Genomic DNA, 20,262 nt, shown 5'->3' with positions numbered 1-20,262 from the left:
ATTTATAGGAGCTCTTTCTATATTTTGAAGGTTAATATATTATCTTGTAGGTTATATTCTTACCTATTTACACCTTTTTTTAGCTTGATCTTACAGAAAATTTTATTTTTGTGGTGGTCATATTTGACAGTCATTTTTCATTACAGCTTATGGGTTTTGTGTCTTACTTGGGAATGCCTTTGATACAGCTATAAAAATGGAAAATAGTTCATTTAGAAAAAATACTTCTTTGTGGTAGGTGTTGATCCTATTATCTGGGAACAAGCCAAGGTGGATAACCCTGATCCTGAAAAGTAAGTGTATCTTGATCTTGTTTTCATATAAGAACATGTATTTACTACTAGGAAAACAAATAAATGAAAGTCTTAATTATAATTCTTACATTTTAGGTGAGTTTATTTTTATTTCTATTTCTTTTTAAAGAATGTTGACTATGGTATGGCAGCATAATGTGAAAACATTGAAATCTAACTACCGGTAACCTAATTGTATTTGCATTTAATAATGCAGTGTTTTACTGAACTGTATTTACTCATTTGTAAAATAGGGAGGTTGAATAAAATCTTCATGGTGAGACATTTGTTGATTTGGTAGTCATAGATTTGCTGTCAAACTCTACAAGTTTAATGTGAAATTATATGAATGTTATCATAAAAACCTTATTAACTTCTTTTACTTTGCAATAATAGATGTAAGGTCTGAAAATTGACCACTTGAATTTCTTCAGGTTAATTCCTGTACCAATGGTGGGTTTCAAAGAACTTCTTCGAAGACTGAAGGTTCAAGATCAGATGACTAAGCAGCATCAGACCAGATTAGATGTAAGCTTTTACTTTCATTCTCTGGCCCTGGGAGTAGTGAAAGAGATTATAGACATTTCTTTTTACCATGTGTGTTGTTATTTTGTCTTGTAGGGAACAATATAGTGTGTGCTGCAAATTAACAATGATAGTTATACAACTTTCTTTAATATAGTCTCAAAAATCATGTAAATCTGATTTGTTATATTTCAGTGATGAATTAAAAAAATGCTGGCTTTCATTTCCAATTCTAGCCAGAGAATGTATATTTGTTTAATAAATAAAAGTTATGGGGCCTTATGAAAATGAAGGCTATAATTATGATTATGTTGTCATAGTATAATTGTAGGTTAATGAAGCAGATTTAAATTATTGAATGTGTAAATCTGTGTGATGTTTTATAAAGTAGACTTTTGTAATCAAATATGTAAAGGTTCTTAGAGGTCACTTCCAAACTCTTTAAAATGAATTCCTGCTGAGATAATTCATTTGGATTCTGCTTGAGTAACAAAAAGCTTACTGTTTATGAAGCAACCCATTTCACTGTCAGCTAATTCTAATTAATACAAAATCTTTCTTACATTGATCCTGTATCTGCCTTGTTATACTTTATACCCATTTTCCTTGGCATTTCTTTGTCAGTAATCACTGTGCTTCCTGTGACAGCTCTACAGATATTTGAACATCATAATCATTCATCCTTTTTAGGATTCCCTTTACTGGCTGAAAATTCCAGCATGGTTTTGCATGTGACATTATTTCTGGACCCTTCATTATCTTAAGTTTTTATTGATTTCTGATTTTGCTTATAATTTTATTAATTTCTGCTTTAACCATTTCCTTTATTCCGTTTGCTTTCGATTTATTTTTCTCTTAAGTTTCTTAAGGTAGCAACTTAGGTTATTATTTTGAGATTTTTTGTGTTTTTTAATAGAAGCATTTTATGTTATTAATTTCCTTCAAAGCACTGCTTTACCTGAATCGCACAAATTTTAATAATGTTATACTTACATCTTGATCCAAACTATTTTCGTATTTTCCTTGAGAGTTCTATTTGATTGTTAGATTTTTTGACTAATGGATTATTTAGAAGTATTTTTATTTCCAAGTGTTTGGAAATTTTCCTATTCTCTTGCTGAGTTCTATCTAGTCTAATTCTATTACGGTTAGAGAACTTTGTAAGATTTCAATTCTTTTACCTTTGTTAAGGTTTTTAACCCACATGCCTTTGAAAAAGATTTGTATTCTGCTGCTCTTGTGTGGAGTTTTCTGTTAACATGAGTGAAATCCAGTTGGTAGGTAGTTCAGTTCTTCTATATTGTTACTTTTCCTGTTTAGTAGTTCTCTTATGATAGGAGAGTTGAATTTTCTAACTATAATTGTTGATTTGTCTTTTTCTCCTTTTTGTTCTGTCAGTTTTTGATTCATGTATTTTGAAGCTCTGTTGTTAGGTATGCATGTATCTAGGACTGTTACATTCACTTGTCATATTTACCTTTAATTATTGTACAATGTCCCTCTTTATCCCTGGTAATTTTCTTTGCTCTGAAGTCTACTTTCTCTGATACTAACATAAAGCCACTCTAGCTTTCTTTGTATTTTTTGTAAACATCCTTTGGTTTTTTGCCATCCTTTTTACTTTTGACATCCTTTTACTTTTGCCATCCTTTTACTTTTAACCTACCTAGTCATGTGCCACTGAGAAATGTGTCCTTAGGCAATATCATCTCTGTGCGAATGTCATAGAATGTACTTACACAAACCTAGGAGGTATAGCTTGCTACATATCTAGTCTGTATTTGTCTGGTATAGCCTATTACTTGTAGGCTATAAGGCCGTGCAGTAGTTACTCTGCAAAGGGACATGAGATTAAATCAAGTGCAGGAGAAAATGATGTGACCAGGAGATGTGGTAAACATGAGACGTGAGGCTGCTTCTAGTGTAATGCAGCATACTGTTGTGTTTTTCCAATTACAGTTTACATTCAGTATTATTTTGTATTAGTTTCAGGTGTACCGCACAGTGATTAGACAGTCATATGCTTTAGAAAGTGGTTCTCCCAATATTTCAAGTGCCCACCTTGCGCCATACATACTTATTACAATATTAATGACTATATTCCCTATGCTGTACTTTACATCCCTGTGACAGTTTTGTGGCTACAGATTTTCTACTTGTGAATTCCTTCACCTTTTTCACCTAGTCCCCAAACCCCCTATTCTCTAGCAACCATCAGTCTGATCTCTATGAGTTTTCTTTTTTTTCTTCCTCTTTTTCTTTTTTGTTCATTTATTTGCTCTTTAGATTGCACATATACGTGAATCATATGGTATTTGTCTTTCTCTGTCTCACTTGTTCCACTTAGCAAAATACCTTCTAGGTCTATCCATGCTGTCACAAATGGTGATTTTATTCTTTATTATGGGTGAGTCATACTCCATTATATGTACATACCACTGCTTTTTTATCCATTCGTCTATTAATGGGCACTTGAGTTGCTTCCATTTCTTAGCTATTGTAAATAGCACTGCAGTGAACTTGGGGATGCATATACTCTTTCTAATTTGTGTTCTCAGTTTCTTCAGATATATACCCAGAAGTGGAATCACTAGGTCATAAAGCAGTTCCATTTTTAATTTTTTGAGGAATCTCTGTACTGTTTTCCACAGTGGCAGCACCAGTCTGCATTCCCACCACTGGTACACAAGTGTTCCCTTTTCTCCACATCCTCACCAGCGCTTGTTTGCTGATTTGTTGATGATGGCCATCCTAACAGGTGTGAGATGATATCTCGTTTTTTTAATTTGCACTTCTCTGATGATTAGTGGTGTGGAACATCTTTTCATGTATCTTTTGGCCATCTGTATGTTCTTTTTGGAGAAGTGTCTATTGAGGTCCTCTGCCCATTTTTTAATTTGTGTGCTTTTTGATGTTGAGTAATATGAGTAAAATTAACCCCTTATCAGATGTATCATTGGTGAATATGTTCTCCTGTTCAATGGGTTGTCTTTTTGTTGGTGGTTTCTTTTGCTGTGGAGAACTTTTTAGTTTGATGTAGTCTCATTTGTTTATTTTTTTCTTTTGTTTCCCTTGCCTGGGGAGATATATCCAATAAAAAATTGCTATGAGCAATGTCCAAGATTTTCCTGCCTGTGTTGTCTTCTAGGATTTTTGTGGTTTCAGGTCTAACATTTAAGTCTTTGATCCATTTTGAATTATTCTTGTGTATAGTGTAAGAAGGTGGTCTAGTTTCATATTTCTGCACATATATGTCCAATTTTCCTGACACCATTTATTGAATAAACTACCTTTAGCCCATTGTATGTGCTTGCTTCCTCTGTCGAATATTAATGACTGTAAAGGTGTGGGTTTATTTCTGGGCTCTCTATTCATTCCATTGACCTAAGTGTCCGTTTTTATGCCAGTATCAGGCTTTTTTTTTTATTACTGTGACCTTATAGTAGTATAGTTTGATATTAGGTAGCATGATTCGTCCAACTTTGTTGTTCTTTCTCAAGATTGCTGTTGCTACGCAGAGCCTTTTGTGATTCCATATAAATTTTTGAAATGTTCTAGTTCTATGAAAAATGTCATTGGAATCTTGATAGCAATTTCACTGAATCTATAGATTGCTTTGGGTAGTATGGATATTTTGATGATGTTAATTCTTCCTATCCATGAACAAGTTATGTGCTTCAATTTATTTGTGTCTTTCATTTTCTTTCAGTGTCTTATAATTTTCTGAGTATAGGTCTCTTATATCCTTGGTTAGGTTTCTCCCTAGGTATTTTATTCTTTTTGAAGCAGTTATGAATGGGATTGTTTTCTTAATTTCCCTTTCTGTTAGTTCATTATAGGCATATAAAAATGCAACTGATTTCTAGATATTTTGTATCCTACTACTTTGCTGAATTCATTTACCAGTTCTAGTAGATTCTTGGTAGAATTTTTGGGATTCTCTCTGTACAGTATCATGTCATCTGCAAATAAAGACAGTTTTATTCTTCCTTTCCAATTTGGATGCCTTTTATTTCTTCTTCTTGTCTGATTGCTGTGGCTAGGACCTCTAGCACTATGTTGAATAAGAGAGGTGAAAGTGGACATCCCTGTCATGTTCCTGATCTTAAGGGAAATGCTTCTAGTTTTTCCCCATTGAACATGATGTAAGCTGTGAGTTTGTTATATATGGCCTTTATTATATTGAGAGATGTTCCCTCTGTTCCCACTTTGCTGAGAGTTTTTATCATAAATGGGTGCTGGATTTTGCCACTTTTCCTATACCTGTTGAAATGATCATACGATTTTTAGTCTTCATTTTGTGTATGTAGTATAGCATGTCAATTGATTTGCAGATACTGTACAACCTTGCATCCTCGCAATAAATCCCACTTGATCATGGTGTAGGATCTTTTCAATATATTGATGGATCTGGTTTGCTAAAACAGTCATACCTCGGTACTTGTTAGCTTCAGAACTTGTCAAAGAGTGTACTTGTCTCATTTTGACGAGAAAAAAATATTTCAGCACTTGGCACTTGCTCAGTTCTTGTCACACTTGCTAGAAGCTTGGGAGTCTTTTGAATTTTTTTAGAACAGTTTGAGAATGATAGGTGTTCTTTTAATGTTTGGTAAAATTCACTTCTGAAGCCATTTGATCCAGGACTTTTGTTTGCTGGGAGTTTTTTGATTACTGCTTTGATTTCGTTGGTTGTAATTGGTCTGTTCAGATTTTCTTTATCATCTTGATTCAGTCTTAGAAGATGGAATGTTTCTAGGAATTTATTCATTGCTTCTGTTGTCCAATTTATTGGTGTATAATTGTAATATTTTCTCTCTTTTTTTTTTTTTTGTATTTCTGTGGTGTCAGTTGTTACTTCTTTTTCATTTCTGATTTTATTTATTTGGGTCCTCTGTCTTTTTCCTTGATGAGTCTGGTTAAAGGTTTATCAATCTCATTTATCTTTTCATTGATCTTTTTTATTTTTTTTAGACTCTTTATTTCTACTCTGATATTTAGTATTTCCTTCCTTTTACTCACATTATGATTTGTTTGTTATTCTTTTTCTAGTTCCTTTACTTTTATGGTGAGATTGTTTATTTGAGATTTTTCTTATTTCTTGAAGTAGGCCTCTATTGCTATGAATTTTCCTCTTAGGACTGCTTTCTCTGTGTCCCATAGATTTTTTGGGTTGTTGTTTTCTCATTTTTGTTTGTTTCACAATATCTTTTGATTTCTTCCTTAATGTCATTGTTAACCCCTTTATTGTTTAGTAATATGTTATTTAGCCTCCACGTATTGATGTGTTTTTCAGTTTTTTTCTTGTAATTGATTTCTGGTTTCATACTATTGTGGTCAAAGACAATGCTCAACATCATTTCAGTCTTCTTAAATTTACTAAGACTTGTTTTGTGGCCTAACATCTGGTTTGTCCTGGAACAGCATACTGTTTTACAGCAAGCTTTCTATAAGTTGAAAGAGTACACTCTAAAATAGCAATAAAAAGTAATGTAGTACATAAACCAGTAACATAGCCTTTTATTATCAAGTATTATCTACTGCACATAATTGTGTTATACGTTTATTACTGGTAGTGCAGTAGTATTGTTTATACCAGCATCACCACAAACACATGTGTAATGTATGCGTATGACCTTATGACAACTGTGATGTCACTAGGCAATAGAAATTGTTCAGCTCCATTATAATCTAATGGGGCCGCTCTTGTATATACATTTGGTCATTGACCAAAACATCATTATGCAGTGTATGACTATATGAGTATATTTGAAATGAATTTTTGTAAATAGCATAAAGTTGGGACTTAGGTCTACCATTTTATTATGTTTTTTGTTTCCTCTTTTTTATTCCTCTGTTTTCCTCTTTTCTACATTCTTGTTATTCACGCATTTTTTAGCATTCCATTTTTAATTTATTGATATTTGAACTATCTTTTTTTTTTAAATGGTTGCTCTAGAGCAGTAGATCTTGGTGGTGTGGTAGTCAGTGCCCTAGGGCACGTTTGACAATGTCTGGAGACTTGTTTGGTTGTTACAGCTGGGGAAGTGCTACAGGTGTCTAGCAGAGAGAGGCGAGGATGCTGATAAACATCCTAATGTGCAGGACAGTGCCTCTGCAACAAAGAATTATCTGGCCCAAATTATACAAGTGTACCTCATTTTATTGCTCTTTGCTTTATTATGCCCTGCAGAGGTTGCTGTTTTTGTTTTTAGTTTTTTGGTTTTAGTTTTTTGGTTTTACAATTTGAAGGTTTCTGGCAACTTATATTCGAGCAAGTCTATTGCCACCATTTTCCAATAGCATTTGCTCACTTTGTGGCTGTGTATCACATTTTGGTAGTTCTTGTAATTTTCACACTTTTTCATTATTATATTTGTTTTGGTGATCCGCCATCAGTGATCTTTGATATTACTATTATAAATAGTTTCAGGGCTCCACAAATGATGCCCATGTAAGATGATGGACTTTTATCAATAAATTTTGTGTGTGTTCTGACTACTCCACTGACCAGCCATTTCCCCTGTCTCTCTCGCTCTCCTTGGGCTTCTCTAGTCCCTGAGGCACAACAATATTGAAATTAGTCCTTATATAAAAGTGAAAGAAAGGTTGTAGTCTCTCACTTTAAATCAAAATCTAGAAATGATTAAGCTTAGTAAAAAATGCACGTTGAAAGCTGAGATAAGCTGAACACTAGTTCCCTTGCTCCAAACAGTGAGCCAAGTTGTGACTACAAAGGAAAAATTCTTGAAGGAAGTTAAAAGTACTACTCCAGCGAATACACAAATGATAGGAAAATGAAACAGTCTCATTGATGATATAAAGAAAATTTTAGCAGTCTGGATAGAAGACAAACCAACTACAACATTTCTTTACACCTCATCCACAGCAAGGCCATCAAGACCTCTCTTCACTTCTCTGAGGCTGAGACAGGTGAAGATGCTGCAGAAGAAAAGTTAAAAGCTAGCAGTGGTGTAAGGAAAGAAGCTGTGTCCATAACGTGAAAATGCAAGGTGAAGCAGCAGCTTACCCAAAAGATCTAGCTAAGATAATTGATGAAGGAAGGAAGGAAGAAATCTAAGCAACAGATTTTCAATGTAGACAAAACAGCCTAATATTGGAAGAAGATGCTATCTAGGACTTGTATAGCTAGAGAGAAGTCAGTGACTGGCTTCAAAGCTTCAAATGACAGTCTGATTCTCTCGTCGGGGACTAATGCAGCTGGTGACATTAAGTTGAAACCAATGTTCTTGTACCATTCTAAAAATTCTAGGGCCCTTAAGGAATTAGGCTAAATCTACACTGCCTGTGCTCTGTACGTAGAACAAAACAAAGCTTGGATAATCCCATATCTGTTTACAGTGTGTGGTTAGCTGAATATTTTAAGCACTGCAGATATCTATTGTTCAAGAAAAAAATGGATTCCTTTAAAAGTATTACTGTTCATTGACAGTGTACTTGGTCACCCAAGAACTCTGATGGAGGTATACAAGATGCACATTTTCATTCTTGCTAACACAATGTCCATTCTATAGCCCATGGATCAAGGAGTTATTTTTGACTTTCAAGTCTACTGTTAGTTATGAAATACAATTCATAAGGCTCTAGTTGCCATGGATAGTGATTCCTCTAGGCAGTCAATTGAAAACTTTCTAGAAAGGATTCACCATTCTAGATGTCTTAATAGCATTTGAAATTAATGGGAAGAAGTCAAAATACCAACTTTAATAGGAGTTTTTAAGTAGATGATTCCATCCCTCGTGGCTGACTGAAAGGTTCAAGACTTAAGTGGAAGAAGTAACTGCAGATGTGGTAGAAACAAGAGAACTTGAACTAAAAGTGGAGCCTGAAAATGTAACTAAATTCCTGCAATCTTGTGATAAAACTTTTGGGTGAATAGGAAGAACTGCTTCTTATGGATGAGTAAAATCAAAAAAACAAAAACTCAGTTCCTTGAGATGAAATCTACTTCAGATGAAGATGCTTTGAAGATTGATGGAATGACAACAAAGGACGTAGAATATTACATACACTTAGTTAATAAAGCAGCAACAGGGTTTGAGACCATTGACTCCAGTTTTGAAGTTCTATGGGTAAAATGCTATCAAACAGCATCATATACTCAAAGAAATTGCTAAGGAAAGGAAGAGTCAATCAGTGTAGCAAACTTCATTGTTGTCTCATTTTAAGAAATTGCCACAGCTGTACCAGCCTTCAGCAACTACCACCCTGACCAGTCAAGCAGCCGTCAACATCGAGGCAAGACCCTCCACCAGCAAAAAGATTACAGCTCATTGAAGGGTCAAATGATGATTTAGCATATTTTAGTAATGAAGTGTTTTTAAATTAAGGCACATACATGTTTTAGACATAATGCTATTGCACATTTAATAGCCTATAGTATAGTGTAAACGTGACTTTTTATGCCCTGAGATTTAAAAAATTTGTGTGACTTCTTGTGTGGGTCTGGAATGGAAGCTGCAGCATCGCTGAGGTACGCCTGTGCCTGTACTGCTAAAGTTCAGAAATCCTTCTCTAGATAGTATAATGTATCTCCTTATACCAAAACTAGTAGGCTTTTCTTGGCGCTGCTCACTCCCTGGTTTTGGGCTCATCATCAGTTCAGTGCTACTTCAGATTCGGGCCTTCTTCCCTTACCTGTCTGCCACTGTTTATTTTTCAGACTCCTCAAATAGTTGCTCAGACATTCTGTTCAAATTTTAGAGCTATATTCAGTGGGAGAGTGGCAGGTACTTAGTTCATCTTGTCCAGAATTGAAATACTCCGTATCTTTTGCCAGTTCTTTTACTGGGCTTTGTACATTGTTTTTATTTATTTCTGTTCATCATTTACTACAGATTTGAATTCTTTGTCTGTTTATAACATTGCAGATATCTTCTACTATCTCATCTGTCTGTCTTTGGTGTCCTTAGTTGAATAGAAAACCTTAATTTTAATTAATGATTTCTGCTCGTTTTTTGCCTTGTGTTTTCTTTTTGGGAATTTGCTTAAGAAATCATTCTTCACCCCAGGCTCTAAAAGCCTCCTACATTTCTTTCTAATATAGAGTTTAGCCCTTCACATTTGCATTTTTTTCATGGAATTCAGCTTTATATATATTGTAGTAAGTGGTACAAACCCAACTTTATTTTTCTCTAAATAGTGGGCCAATTTTTCCAGTGTCATCTACAAAAAAATTGGTACTTTCCCCCAGTGATTTATCAAAATAATCATCAAATGAGTTTTCCATATATATATATGTACACACACACATATATGATGTAGTCTGTTCCTAAATCAGTTTCATTTTTTTTTTTTTGTTTTACTCTCATGGCTTTGTAGTATATCTTAATATCTGGTAGAGTGAGTTTTCAGTCCTTGCAGAGCTTCTTAAGCTCTTTGTGGATATTATATAAATTTTAGAGTCAGTTTAAAAAATGTTAGAGGTTTAGTTGGAATTACCTTAAATGTATAGTTTGTAGAAAATTGACTTAACGTGTTCATGATGGAATCATGATGGAATGATTTACTATTGGGTTGGCCAAAAAGTTCATTTTGTTTTTTCCATGAGTCTAGTAGTGTTTAGTTGTCTTTAACTTCATTCGAAACAATTTTGTTAGATTGTATTTTGACAGCTGTCATTTCAGCATGCATTTGAAAAATACTTAGAAAAATTGGTGAATTTTTGTGTAGCCATTTTAATATTGAAGATGGAAGAAAATAACATTCTTGGCATATTATGCTTTGTTATTTCAAGAAAGGTAAAAACACAACTGAAACTCAAAAAAAGATTTATGCAGTGTATGGAGAAAGTGCTGTGACTGATCAGACGTGTCAAAAGTGGTTTGTGAAGTTTCGTGCTGGAGATTTCTTGCTGGACAATGCTTGACAGTTGGGTAGACCAGTTGAACTTGATAGAGATCAAACTGAGACTTTAACTGAGAACCATTAACATTATACCATGAAGGAGATAGCCGACATAACTCAGAATATCCAAATCATAAGTTAACTGGAGAAAATGAAAAATGTCTTTTTATTTTACAGAAAAACCATGTGGACTTTTTGGCCAACCGAATACTCTTACGTTTCTTTACTCATTGAGGTCTTTTACATCCTTTGAAACAGTTTTAAAACATTCTCTTTAAAAATCCCATGCATTCTTTCTTGGGTTAATTCCTAGATTGTTTTGGTGTTTGTCAATAAATAATGTGAATGGTAACGTTTCTATTTCTTCTTAGCTATTGCTGGTATAGAAGTATACTATATTCTTGCGTCAGAAGCCTTCCCAACTTTTCAAACTGGGATGGCAAGGGTGTGTAGGTTACATAATACAAAACATGACCACTTAATTTTATCCCTTCAGCATGGCCTGACATTGGAAAGTTTCATTAAAAGGTGACATGCAGGTGAACATGCTAAAATAGATCTTGCGTAATCTACTAAATCTTCTTTTAATGTCTCAATATAAGCCAATGCCATAGAGTGATTAATTTTGATAGAAACAATTATGGGATTAATTCTGATTAGGGAGCTTTAATGAGATGGGATTTTAACTCAGTTCATAAGGTTATATTACCTCATCAGGCAAAGCTCTGGAATTTCAACCAAGCAAATAGAAAATCAGATAAACGGAGGCATAAACATTTATTTGGTTATATAATTTTATAGATCTTAACTTTCTGCATTCATGGCCTGGTTGTTGGCCCTCTTTCATAATACTACTTTAGATTCCTTAATTATTTCTGAAGTATATGTTTTGTTTTTTTATATACTTTACCTTATCAGTAAATTTCCTGGCACTCTAAAGAAATTTTTGAATGGTACTTATTATTTTATTTTTTAAATTTTATTATTTTTAAACCTCACCTAAGGACATGCTTATTGATTTGAGAGAGAGAGAGGAAGGGAGGAAGAGAGAAAGGGAGAGAAACATTGATGCAAGAGAGAAATAGATTGGTTGCCTCTCCCCCTGACCAGGGACCAGACCTGCAACCCAGGCATGTGTCCTGACTGGGAATTGAACCCCTGACCTTTTGGTTTACGGACTACATCCAACCGAGCCTCACTGGCCAGGGTAAGTGGTACATTATAAGTTTCAGGTGTTCAAAGGGGGAAAAATAGAAAGACACATTTAAAGAGGAAGAGTTTATATTTTGAGAGATGAACCTCAGGCTTATCTTAGAAATTAGACTTTGTATATAGGTGAACCTGATAGTTGTGATATCTATACTTGATTTACCTTAAAAAAATTTTTTTAAACAGATTATATCTGAAGATATTGGTGAATTACAGAAGAATCAAACTACAACTATGGCCAAAATTGCACAATACAAGAGGAAACTCATGGACCTTTCCCACAGAACCTTACAGGTAGTAACCTGGGTAATTTTTCAACAGTTGTAAGACTATGTAAGTGATAGAAGTGCTAAATATGGATTTTTTGCAACAGAAAAAACAGACTAAAAGGTAATAGCCCAAAACTGAAAGTAGTAAACTTTCTCAGTAAAACCTGGAAGTTTGAGGAGCAGTTTCACAGGATTAGGTGAAGAAAGTTAAAAATATTCTAAAATTTACATCTTACTGAGATGGCAGGGGAGGCAGTAAAGAAATAAATCATCTTTGATATAAGGAAAGCATGCATCAGAGCCTTAATACCTGGTTTTCATAAAAATTAAAAAAATACATTTTTTTACTTTGTGTGCTAGAAAAGGGAGTGTAACCATTCATAGATGGACCGAAACAATAGAACTCCCAAATTAACCAGAGGAAATAAAAGAATGAATACCAACAAAAACAAATTATGAACTTTTGTGAAAACAGAAACAAATACCAGAATCAATGGGATATAGCAAAAGCTGTACCCAGAGGAAAATTTATAGCCTTAAAAAAGTCTTCATTTTTAAAATACAAATACAAAAAATAAGGAACTTAGTACTCATCTTAAGCCAAAAGAAACTAGTGAGAAATAAATATGTAGAGTGAGTGAAAAAAAATTTAATCATAGTAGAAAGAATAAATTGAAAGGTTATTTGAAAAGACCATTAAAATGGCTAAACATTTCATGAGTCTGGAGAAGGAGTAAAAACTTCTCGTGAATCTGAAGAAGGAAAGAACAATTAGTGAGAAAGAAAACATCATAGCTATACAGAACAATAATATTGCGTAAAATTCAGGGCAACAAATTTGGACATTAGAGGAAACAGATGAGTTTCAGCAAAACTGAAATTGTCAAAATTAATCTGCCGTGAAGTTAAAATCTTAAATAGACAAATACCATAGAAGCAATTGAGCAAGTTATTAATTGGGAAAATACACCAGGGCCTGATAGTTTTCATTCCTGATTTTAGTCTAGCCCCTAAAGAGCTAATTCCAAAGTTATTTTAATTACTACAGACAAAAGGAAAAGTAGACAGTTTCTCTATTTTCTTAAACAGTTTTATTGAGATATAATTTACATACTATACAATGTACCCATTTAAAAGTATGCAGTTCAGTGGTGGTTAGTATATTCACAGTCGTGCATAACCATTGCCACAATTTTAGAATATTTTCATGACCCTAAAAACAAACCCCATACTCATTAGCAGATACTCCCCGTTCCAAGCCCAACCTCCCCACATACCCACCAGCCCATTGTCTCAGTGGATTTGTCTGTTCAGAACACTTCATGTAAATGGAATCATATAATGTGTGTGTGGCGGAGAGATTGTGATTGGTTTCTTTTACATAGCGTGTTTTCAAGGTTCGTCTGTGTTACAACAGGGCTTTGTTCCTTTCTTTATTGAGAAATTATATTTCATTGTGTGGATTATACCACATTTTATTTATAGGTTCATCAATTGATGAACATTTTGGTTGTTTTTACTTTATGACTATTATAAATAATGTTACTCTTAACAACTTGTGTACAAGCGTTTGCATGGACATAAGCTTTCATTTCTCTTGGGTGTGTAAACCTATGATTGGAAGTGATCATAGGGTACCTCTCCCTTTAACTTTTTGAAGGATTTCCAACATGTTTTCCAAACCAACTGCACCATGTTACATCTCTTGTTTTTAGTGCTCCATAACAAAAACCTATAAACAGATAGTTCTAATACAGATGTAAATTATGCTAAGTGAAAGAAGCCAGACTTAAAGGCCACAATGGTATGATTCCATTCATAATTACATTGTGCTAAAGGCAAAACTAGAGATTGCTAAGAGATCAGCAGTTGCTAAGGGCAGGAAGTGAGGGTAGAGTAGTGACTGTAAGGGTGGAAGGGAACTTTCTGGGGTGATGGAAATCGCTGTCTGTATTTTGGTTGTGGTGATGGTAACATGCTGTCAAAATTCACAGAACTGTACATTTAAAAAGTGAATTATGTTGTATGTGGATTATACCTCAATAAATCTGACTAAACAGAAACTCAGAGGTTCTAAATGAAATATAAGCAAAAAGAATGCAGCTATTTATCAAATTCTAAAGGAATGTACTGTAAGGGTTATTTCAGGAATTTGGGATTGGTTCTGTAACAGGAAATCTATCAGTATAATTTATATCAAAACATCAAAGGAAAAATATAGAACACTTATCAAAAGTGAGCAGTAAATATTCTAAGAAGCAAAGCATTAAATCGCACTCAGAAACTAAACACTGATACTCAGTATTATTAGTGTTTTCTTAGAGGTTTTCATTAACTAATTAACTAGAATAATTAACTAATATAAAATTGAAAAAAATACCAAATTAATCTGTTTGCTGATGACATAGTATATCTAGAATAAATGATAGAATGTGGTAAAATGGGCATATACGATAAATGTATAAAATCAGTGTTTTTTTAAATAATATGAATGGAAACAGGAAAATACTCTTCACAATTATGAAAAAAACTATAAAATACTTAGGAATAAATTTCATGAGGAAAATACAACATCTGAATTAATGTCTACCAATAGAAAGACATATAAAATGTGACACAAGTGGGAGTTTAGTGGATTTATTTATTCATTTATTAAGATTTTTATTTACTTTAGAGATGGGGAAGGGAGAAAAGGGGAGAGAAACATCGACCAGCTGCCACCCGCATGCCCCCAACCAGGAATCTGGCCCATAACCCAGGCTGGTGCCCTGACTGAGAATCGAATTGGTGACCCTTCCGTTCACAGGCCAAGGCTGAATCCACTGAGCCCCATCAGCCAGGGCACAGGGGGTTTATTTAATAAATAATGGAGTAGCTGGCTGTCCATCTGGAAAAAAATAAAATTGGACCACTGTATCATACCACTATGCAAAAATAAGGTGGATTAAAGACTTTAAGAAATTTATGAGGCTAGGAATTGGAGAGACTTTTGGTCAGGACGCCAGAAAGGATAAAACAGAGTTGGCTATATAAGAGTTAGAAAATTTTGTATAGCAAAAGATACCAGAAAGAAGCCATATGTCAATAATTAAGTGATAGATTTCAGAAAAAAAAATTTTTTTAATTTGGAAACAGCACAGATTTTAGCTGTAGTGTAAATATTCATATTATACAAAGACATCCTATAATTTAACAAAAATAACTATTGAAATATAGGCAAAGAATAATGTAAAGGCAGTTCATAATATGGAAATGCAGATTAAAGAAAAAATGTGAGCTCCCTTTACATTCATCAGGTTGGGAAAAACTTCACCACTACAACTGATTGCTGGCAGGAGTGTGGGGAAAAGCGTACTCATGTGGCTTGTGAATTTAAATTTTTAGGGTCTTTTGGGAAAGCAATCTAGCAGCTTCTATTAGACTGAAAACATATATTTTTAAACCCAGCAGTCTCATTCTTGAGGTCTATATCAGTAAATAAAGATACATGAGTTCTGCCCAGAAGGTATCCAGCCATGTAATATAAACAAAGAGAGACATTTCTTGAAGAAGATACAAGATACCAGAAACACTGTACATAAGACAGTGATGCCTCAGTCCCCTTCAAAGTAGGCACCTTCGGACTTCACACTGCTCTCCCAATCGCCATTTGCTGCCCCAGCATATCTTCCTGAATCTCATCAGGAGTCTGAAATCTCTTCCTTTTCAAAGGTGATTTTAGTTTTGGGAAAAGTCCGAAGTCGCAGGGCGCCAACTCTGAGCTGTTAGGGGGGCTGAGTCACCTGGATGATTTGATGTTTCACCAAAACACTGCATGAGTTGTGATGCATGTTTGGGCACATTGTCATGAAGAAGCTGCCAATCACCAGTAGCCCATAGTCACAGCCTTCTGAATGATATGAGTAGTTTCTGCAGAGGAATGTTCAAGCTTAATGCAAAATTTGATGCAAATTTGTTGCTGTACTTGATCAATTTGAATGCGACAGCCCACTGTACACATGCTCACTCAGTAGCATCTACTGCTCCCACTGACCAGTACAGTAAAGTCATCACTATTCACACATGCGCATTCTAGTCCACTCTCCTTGGCTGCCAGGTTACATCCATGTCATGCAAACTGTTCTTGTTTTATTAACAACGGCTGGACTTTTTCTGGACAGACCTCATGTACACAAAAATGTTTGTATTACAACATTGCTGGTATTGTCAAAACTAGAAACAAAATATACACCTCTCAATAGGGGAATTGAAGAGACTATTGGCTAATGAAAAATTATGGCCACGAAAACATCAGTGTACTAATACAACTTGCCTAATAAAAATAGACGAACATAATTCAATTTTAACTAAGATTTACACTGTATTATTAGTGTATCATTCATTTGATTTCTTTCAACAACTGATTGTAATAAAATTACTTGCATAACTGAAAAGAGATGATTCCATTGGTATTGGTGGATATTCTTTGTATAGGTCCTAATCAAACAGGAAATTCAGAGGAAGAGTGGGTATGCCATTCAAGCTGATGAAGAGCAGTTGCGAGTTCAACTAGATACAATTCAGTGTGAACTAAATGCACCTACACAGTTTAAGGTAAGCACTTAAATGATCATGAAGGTAGAATTTGTTTCAGGTGAATCTACAGAAAAATATTACTTGGTCTCCAAAAAGAGGAATTTTGTACACTGTTGTTTTTTTTTTAAGTATCTGTTCTCTTTAATAAAAACTTTCTTTCTAAAGTAGACTCTTAATCATGATGTGAATTAGACACCTTTAATAAAGTAGTAACCATCCTTGTAAAAGAAGTCATTCTCTTTTAGAAGTGGCTGTGTTAGCAGTTGTAATTTGACTTGGTCTTATTTTTAGGGCCGACTAAATGAACTAATGTCCCAAATCAGGATGCAAAATCATTTTGGAGCAGTCAAATCTGAAGAAAGATACTACATAGATGCAGATCTGTTACGAGAAATCAAGCAGGTAGGTGTTGCCCTAGAGGTACTTTTTAAAAAGATGAATTCACCACTTCACAATCCATTGGGATTGCTATTATTTAAAAAAAAAAAGAAAAAGAAAGAAAGTCCCAGAAAATAATAAGTTGATGAGGATATGAAGAAAATGGAACACTTGTACACTGCTGGAGGAAGTATAAAATGATGCAGCCATTGTGGAAAAGAGTTCCTTAAAAAATTAAATAAGGAATTGCAATGTGATCCAACAATTCTGCTTCTGGGTATATACCTAAATCAAAACCAGGAACTCAAAATATTTACACACCCATAGTCGTAGCAGCAGCATTCTCTATAGCCAGAATGTGGAAGCAATCAAAGTGTCCGTAGATGGATGAATAGGTAAATAAAATATGGTATATAAATCAGGTGGAATAGTCAGCCTTTTAAAGAAAGTCCATTCTGCCACACTATAACATGAATGAACCTTGAAGACATTATACTAAGTGAAATTGCCAGTTTAAAAGGACAACTATTTTTTGTTTCTGCTTCTGTGAGGTACCTAGAATAGTTTAATTCCTCGAGAGTAGAATCGTGGTTGGGGGACTTAGTGTTTTATAGGTACGGAATTTTAGTTTGGAAAAATGAAAAAGTAGAGGTAAATGGTAGTGATTGTTTCATACCATGAATGTAAGTGCTACTGAACTGTATGTGTAAAATGGTTAAAATTTTACTGTAATAAAATAAGTAAGTCATTCTTTCCGCTATTTCCCCAAAAAATGAAGAGGTAACAGGCACCAGAGTTTTCCCCAGACCCTGTTACTGTACGTATAGGTGGCAGCAGCACCTGGAAGGGCATTAGAAAAGCAGAATCTGTCCTCGCCCCAGAACGACTTAATTTTATCAAGATCATGGAGTGATTTGTATGCGCATTAAAGTTTAAGAAGTAACTGCTTTATATCATATCTTCCCAACCTGTATGCCACATATAAATTTTAAATATGTAGAGTTATTGATCCCCTCAGCTTTCAGGGGTCCTGGGTAACGGTTGGGGTGGTCAACAACCTCCAGCTGTTTGTCTAAGGTTCACATTGTGTGAACAACTTGAGAAGTACTGCTCTAGCTTATTTTCCTTAGTGTAAATACAGATTGGTTTAATGAAAGCTGCCCGACCATTAACTGTGTCTAAAGAAGAGATTTAAGACAGTAAACTCCATGGAATATATTGGTAAGACTATTAGCATGGCCCTGGGGATTTTAGATGCTTTTAAATGTCATCAACAATTCTGATTTGATTATGTGCTTTAGAATGGATATTTCCATTTTATGCAGTTAAAATTCCGTAGGTTTCTAAGAATCTAGTTTGGCTCCTAGGTTCTTGGAAACTATACATACACTCAATTATATATTCCATTGTAAATACTTGCAATAAAAATAACTGAGAAAGTTTCCAGCATACTGGAATAAAGAACTACAGGATCCAGCAGAAGTAACGTCTGCTTGAGTGCTTGGCAGGGTAATAATATGGGCGTAATTGATTAGAACATTTCACTTAAAATGCCATATGGTGTGCTTGAGTGTGATATTGTTATGTTACAGAATTACATGCCTATGATTTTGTAATAAAAAATTCTGTAATTAAAAAAGCGACCCTTGTATATTAAAGGGTGTATAACTGCAATAAAATGGGGAATAATATAAATACCTACCTAAAATTATTGAAAGCAGTACATTGTTTTGGGATCGAATCTTGGCTAATCACCTAGTTCATGTCCTTGAGTGGGTTATTTACCTGCACCTCAGTTTATATGTATAGAAGAAATAATAATGGTTCCCAAAAGGATGTTCAAAAGGATTTTAAATGAGTTAAAACCTATGAAGCTCCTCAGATTGCCTTAACACCTGAGGAGGACTCAAAAAGGTGAGCAATTGGACAGTCTTTGCCAGGAGTTGCCATGGTTTCCTGCCCCGCAGTGCTTGAATGGAACCCGGCACTGAACCCGCCAGCCCAGTGAGCTGCTAGGTCCATCCTCCTGCCACCTCCTCACAGCGTCCTCAGACCACTCCGAGGTCCCTGCCACTGCTCCAGTGCCGCAGAGTCACCACCCTCAGCGGCCTGCCATGTTGACCACATCCACCTCATTGGTGCACCAGAACTACCACCAGGACTCAAAGGCCGCCATCGGCCGCCATCAACCCCCAGATCAACCTGGAGCTCTACGCTTCCTACCTCTGCCTGTCCGTGTCTTACTACTTTGACTACGATGATGTGGCTTTCAAGAACTTTGCCAAATATTTTCTTCACATATCTCATGAGGAGAGGGAACGTGCTGAGAAACTGATGAAGCCGCAGCTGCAGAACCAACGAGGTGGCTGAATCTTCCGTCCGGTTATCAAGAAACCAGACTGTGATGACTAGGAGAATGGGCTGAATGCAATAGAATGTGCATTGCACTTGGAAAAAATGTGAATCAGTCACTACTGGACTTGCACAAACTAGCAACTGAAAAAAATGACCCTCATTTATATGACTTCATTGAGACTCACTGCTTGAGTGAGCAGGTGAAATCCATCACAGAATTGGGTAATGACCTTGTAACCAAGTTGCACAGGTTGGGGGCCCCTGAATCCGGCGTGGCAGAGGATCTCTGACAAGCACATCTTGGGAGACAGTGAAGAGAGCTAAGCCTCGGGCTGGCTTCCCACAGCCACAGGGGACTTCCCTGGTCACCAAAGCAATGAGTGCTTGTTGGAGTTACCTTTCCCTTTTCTATAGCTTGTACAATATCATCCACTCATGTCCTTCATTTGTACCATTCTTCAAATAAAGTAATTTGGCACCCCCCACCCCCGCCACAAAATGTTAGCAGTTGTATTTATCACCACTATCATCATCATCATATACTTTGCACTCCAACATGAAAATTTTCAGTTTTCAGAATGATTATTTTTCTAGCCTTCTTTATTTGAGTACCTTGCATTGTTTTAATATACCCTTTGGTTATCAAAGGTTGAAAGAAACAATCTAAAAAACATCTGCTTCTGTAAAATTTCTGTTGAATGTATTGTTTATTTGATTTTATTGCTTTTTACAGTATGTATTGTAGGTTGTACAGAAAGTATTAGCAAAAGATAAGTGTCCATGACCACTATATT

At 35.1% G+C, this 20,262-nt stretch overlaps 1 protein-coding gene and 1 pseudogene across 2 annotated transcripts in view; both read left to right on the top strand.

Moving 5' to 3' along the window:
• The window catches only part of NUP54 (nucleoporin 54), a 30,954-nt gene that overhangs the window by 9,773 nt on the left and 919 nt on the right, over window positions 1–20,262 (top strand). For both annotated transcript variants that reach the window (XM_054591754.1, XM_054591745.1), the window contains 5 exons: window positions 239–293; window positions 728–821; window positions 12,078–12,185; window positions 16,634–16,753; window positions 17,027–17,137. In XM_054591754.1, the coding sequence (XP_054447729.1) occupies window positions 239–293; window positions 728–821; window positions 12,078–12,185; window positions 16,634–16,753; window positions 17,027–17,137 (488 nt within the window). The remainder of the gene's footprint in view (window positions 1–238; window positions 294–727; window positions 822–12,077; window positions 12,186–16,633; window positions 16,754–17,026; window positions 17,138–20,262) is intronic.
• Window positions 19,107–19,848, top strand: LOC129085387 (ferritin heavy chain-like; annotated as a pseudogene).

This window comes from Pteronotus mesoamericanus, unplaced genomic scaffold (assembly GCF_021234165.1).
Source record: "Pteronotus mesoamericanus isolate MK-2021 breed Mesoamerican mustached bat unplaced genomic scaffold, CSHL_Meso_final contig_130, whole genome shotgun sequence".
Classification (NCBI taxonomy): Eukaryota; Metazoa; Chordata; class Mammalia; order Chiroptera; family Mormoopidae; genus Pteronotus; species Pteronotus mesoamericanus.
Note: the sequence above shows the minus strand (reverse complement) of the source record. Positions and strands in the feature narration are given on the sequence as shown.